The sequence below is a fragment of the Pteropus alecto genome, unplaced genomic scaffold, assembly GCF_000325575.1.
Source record: "Pteropus alecto unplaced genomic scaffold, ASM32557v1 scaffold75, whole genome shotgun sequence".
Taxonomy (NCBI): domain Eukaryota; kingdom Metazoa; phylum Chordata; class Mammalia; order Chiroptera; family Pteropodidae; genus Pteropus; species Pteropus alecto.
This window is the reverse complement of record NW_006440638.1, coordinates 17,313,234-17,318,199: the sequence shown is the minus strand read 5'-3', so window position 1 is coordinate 17,318,199 and position 4,966 is coordinate 17,313,234. Positions and strand designations below refer to the sequence as shown.

At 34.8% G+C, this 4,966-nt stretch overlaps 1 protein-coding gene across 1 annotated transcript in view; it reads left to right on the top strand.

Moving 5' to 3' along the window:
* Positions 1 to 4,558, top strand: part of PTPRG (protein tyrosine phosphatase, receptor type G) — a 642,217-nt gene extending 637,659 nt beyond the window's left edge. The window contains exons 30-31 of the mRNA XM_015593756.2: positions 1 to 97; positions 618 to 4,558. The exon at positions 1 to 97 is cut by the window's left edge and continues 8 nt beyond it. Coding sequence (XP_015449242.1) covers positions 1 to 97; positions 618 to 764 — 244 coding nt within the window. The 3' untranslated portion in view covers positions 765 to 4,558. The remainder of the gene's footprint in view (positions 98 to 617) is intronic.
* The last annotated feature ends 408 nt before the right edge of the window (positions 4,559 to 4,966 follow it).

Sequence of the window (4,966 nt, the reverse complement as noted above, 5' to 3'; positions counted from 1 at the left end):
CACCCTGTCCCAGCAACTAGAGAACGAAAACGCTGTGGATGTTTTCCAGGTTGCAAAAATGATCAATCTTATGAGGCCTGGAGTATTCACAGACATTGTAAGTGCTTTGCTTCTTTATGAAATTTCTACAACATCAGTTGAAATTCAGGCTCATGCTTTAGAGTAATGGTTCTCAACTGAGATACTTTTTTTGGTTGCCACACCTGGAGTTGGAGAAGTACTCTGGCACCTAGTGGGTAGAGCCCAGGGCCACTGCTAACCAACCTGAAATGCATAAGACAGACTTCCACATTAAAAGAATTACTGGCCCAAAATGTCAGCATGCAGAGGCTGAGAAACTCTGCTTTCTAGAGTATAGTATTCTCATACAGTTATAACATATGTTTGTTAATTTACTGTCAATATTGAGAATTAGTTCCAAGCTAACGGAGATCAAAAGGACATTAAGAAGGCATAGGTCTTGGTTATATTCACATGATTTTTAAGTTTCTTAGACAGCATAAATATATATTCCTGTTTCTCTAGTATGTTTTTCACAATTACATTTTTAACTGGTATTTTAACCTTAGATAAAATGACTAAGCTTTGGCTCAAAGTGTCTTCCTCTTGCTTTTCAGGAACAATACCAGTTTGTCTATAAAGCAATGCTTAGCTTGGTCAGCACTAAAGAAAATGGAAACGGTCCCATGACGGTGGACAAAAATGGTGCTGTTCTAATTGCAGATGAATCAGACCCTGCCGAGAGCATGGAATCTCTAGTGTGATTGAAATCCTGGAAGGGCACTTAATTTGTAAAACTTCTGAAGACTGAGAACTTTTTGAGGCCTTTTTTGCCAGACTCTAGGTTATACAATAACCCAGTTACTTTTTTACACTGATAAAAGTTTTGATATTTATTTTTTGCCATTTTAAGTCTTAATGGTATTCTACTGAGCATTTGCACCTCTGTTCATTTCACCCAGTGAAACTCAATTTTACCTAGTTTGCACTATATGATCAGTGTTACTGCCTATAATCTAATACTAAAGCAAACCCCGATGTGACATTCCATAATAACATATATGCTACTTTTTAGTTCAGTACAGTGAAGGTCTTTGTTATGACAGTGAATCTTGATTTTATTATTATTGCTAAACAGTTGCATTCTACTAGCAGGCAATGCTGTATTTTTTTTCCTCAGTCCTACTCTCCTCTTTTCCTTTAGACATTGTTCAATACTGTATGCCTTCTACATTTTAATGGAGTGGATGAGCATTGTTTTCTTTTAAAGACCAGCAGGTAATTGGGAGCTGTTAAGGTCCATCGACATCATGGCCTTGAAACAGTCCCATTTATGATGGTGAAGATATCCATTAAGAAATTAGAAGATTTACGAGTTGCTTTATGTGAACATCACTTATTAGTTACAAACTTATATTCATAGCTTTAAAAAAATGCCCAATTGTGTCAAAATAAAGGATATCTCTGTATTACAGTTTTCACAGTAGCTATGTGGACAGTGTGTGTTATTTCCATTTTGACTCTGTGAAATAGCTACACCTAAAAATCAAGGCTATCTTTTACAATAGAGAGATGGCAATATTTTACACAACTCAGTTATGAAACCCATTAGTGACTCCCCATTAATGCTTCTTGGTTTTTTAATAGCATACTTCACAGCAGGTGGAATAATGAAAATATTACAGGTGTGTAATTTTGAAATTAGTCCTCTAAAATCCCTATTACTCATATAACAATCTAATAAAAACTACCTATACAGTTAACATTCTTTTCTTTCCTTTTTGCCAAATGTTTCATGATAAATCTCATAATTACATACATTCTTCTACTTAGGATTAAATTGAAAATACTGTATTAGCAAAAGTCTTGGGACTATCTAGACTCCCACACATGGATAAATCTGATTTGGAGAGAGAAAATTACAATCTTGAATAAAAGGCGATAGCTACATTTTCAAATAGTTTTTAAGAGAGAGAGATGGCTTTGTGTGCTTTTGTGTAGTTTAGCCTCAAGAACCGATACACTTCAGTAAAAGAGGCTGAAAATCATTACACAGCCCAAGGAAGTTATTTGGTTTAGCCTCTGGAGCCATACTCACCCCACAGTACATAATGGAAAAATTAAGAGCATTAATAAGGAATTTCAGTTCCTTATTTTCAGTTAGAAAAATAAACTACTTACTGAGATCTATTTCTTCTAGTGCCTATGCTTTTGAGAAACAACTTCTATCAGAAGTGAAATCACCACCAGAACTGGGCCTGGAAGAATAAAAGGGTTTTGGTTATTTTTTATGTCAATAAACTTCAACAAAAAGTCCACACTGGCTATTACACTATCTGGGTAGGCGTTAGAACATTGATGATCTTCAGCACTGGGGTTCTATTTACCTTGAGTTGACTTTCTGTGAAGTTTGTCAGAATGGTGCTAAAGGACCAAAGCAGCTCAAGGAAGAGAGAGGCTGCAGGCCGAGACCAGGAGTTCCAAAGCATAGGCCAGATCAATGGAATTTTCGTCGACCACATAACTTGCCAGGGTTAAGTTAATCTCCCTTTTTGTTACATAGATTCAGCAACATAGAATAGTCTACTGTTCACAAACTATAGGCTAGGCTTGAAAAAAGGTGTGCAAGTGAGCAAAGTGTGCTAAACTGTATGTGCTAGATGATAGAGATACCTACATAGGCCCTCTGCTCCCATCAGAAGCTCTACCTAACACTTTAAGAAAAAAAGCTTGAACATAGGAACTCTACAACTGCCATAAGGCTAAAGGGAATCAGGAAGGTAAAGGTTTCAGATCATGGCAAGAGCCAGATCATTTTAGTCAAGTAGGTTAGTTTGACTGTATAGAGTATTGATATGCGCTCTTTCCAGTAGTTGGCACAGTGGACTTGACTTTCAGAAGTAATGTTTAAGTTGGGGTTCATGGTCCCTCAATAATTTCCCTCAGTAATTTTTTCTTAATATAAAAGAAAACATTGGTTAGAAGACTCATAACAAGTATTTCCTTCTGTGCTATTTACAGAAGGCTCAATACGTGGAAATGCATACCCTCTAACACAATTCTGTGACCATCTCTTACATGAGCATCACAATCATGATAAAGGAAAGAGATAGCTAGTAAATAGAATAGAAACATTACAAAGATGGTTTATAAGTTGTCTGCGAGACAACTGTGTGTCTATAGCGGGCCTGAACCAAAGTCTACAAATCCTGACCCACTGACCCATGAGCAATTGCTATTTGCCCATCTTGCCAAAGTAATCCAAACACACTTCACTGAGGATAGTTATATTCAGCAGTTTCTCACTCTCACCACAGAGTGTATCCTCACTATTATTCTTAATTTGTTATTGACAGAAACATGCTTGCATCTTTCCAGAGGCAGAGTTTCAAAGATGGTGTTTTCTTTGAGACATAAGCACATTGCTTAACTACATAACAAGGTTATTACCACTTGCACTCAGGAGGAAAGGAAATAGCTATTGCAAATTAATGTGTGCTAGTTTATAAAATAAGCTTACTGAGTTGTGTGAATTTAGCTCTAGGTGAACAGAATGATCAGACCAAGTGGCCATGCTGGACATCAAAGAAAAGACACTTTATTTCCATCAAGAGAACTCTTTCTTGCATCCAAAAGTCACAATATTTTTTACATAAAAAAGTTAACTTCTGAATTTCAAGAAAAATAAGATTAATTGAATTGGTTTTTCTAATTTTTATGCCTTGGAGCATTTAGAAATCTGTTTTGAGTGGAAGAATCCAGCAAGGTCAGAGAAGGTTATGGTGTTCAAGGTCTGGCTGTTGGAGTTTTTAGCCCAGAGTGACATGTTTAAATCAACAAATACCCTTAATTATTTTTTAATGACACAGCACAACTGCCTTGTTATGAATTTTTCTTAAATGCATATATACTGTATTTAAAAATTAAAATATAGATACCAATTTACCAAAGATACATAATACTAATTCTAAGCAAAAATAAATAAGAGAAACCCAAACACATCATAATTTAAGAAATAATCAAAATGTAGTTTGTCTTAAGAATTTAGCCGTTATACTGGAAAATGCATTTCAACTCCTATGTTCTAAAGTTTATGTTCAAATGGTGCCAGTGGATTTTTATAGAAAGGGGAAATGCCTGCTTTTTTTTAAGAGCTGTAATTTCACTTACCCCTTTGCGCTTTTCCTTAGTTGCCATTTAACATACAATATTGGCTTTATTTATCTCGAGAAAGAAGGCATGGTACAGATAAGAAGGAATTGTAATAATGATATTTGGCCTCTACTTTGTCTTAGCTGTTAAACTTTTTAGTATTTTTGTTAAATATTTGCAAAGGGAAGCATTTTCTACAGAGGATAATTAATTTCAAGAAAAAATATCTTGAGTTTTAAGAAATAAACATCTCCAGAAAAGGAGACAGCCGATTTTATAAAATGTCGCAACTCTCCAACATTTGGGGTAGTGACTCCTTTTTAGTTAGGACATTTAAAACTAGCAAGCAGCCATTGTTTCTAAAAAAAAAAAAAAAAAAAAAAATAAAAAAAAAAAAAAAAAAAAAGACTCAGCCTACATGTCGTTTTGTGTTTCTTTCACTTCATCTCGAAATAGCTAAAATCATTAAAACTGTAAATATTTTGTTGCTTGGAATAAGCATCTTCTGGGAATTTGTATCTATGGTATATAATCATAGAATTTTATATTTTCATATAAAGCTAATTTTTTTCTAGTTTCAACTCTGTCAGTTTTGTTTTTGTTTTGTGTGGTGGATATGTGAATTCAACTTTCCGTGTATTGAAGTAGCAAGAACCATCTTTGCATTCCAAAAGAATCCAACGTGTTATTTCTTTGAGACAGTGATTGTGAAAGGTGGGTTTTCTTTTTTAATTCCATTGACCATTTGTGCAATAGGAATTAAACATAGTCACTGAATACATTCGTTGCATTGACCCATTTGGAAAAAGTGGTT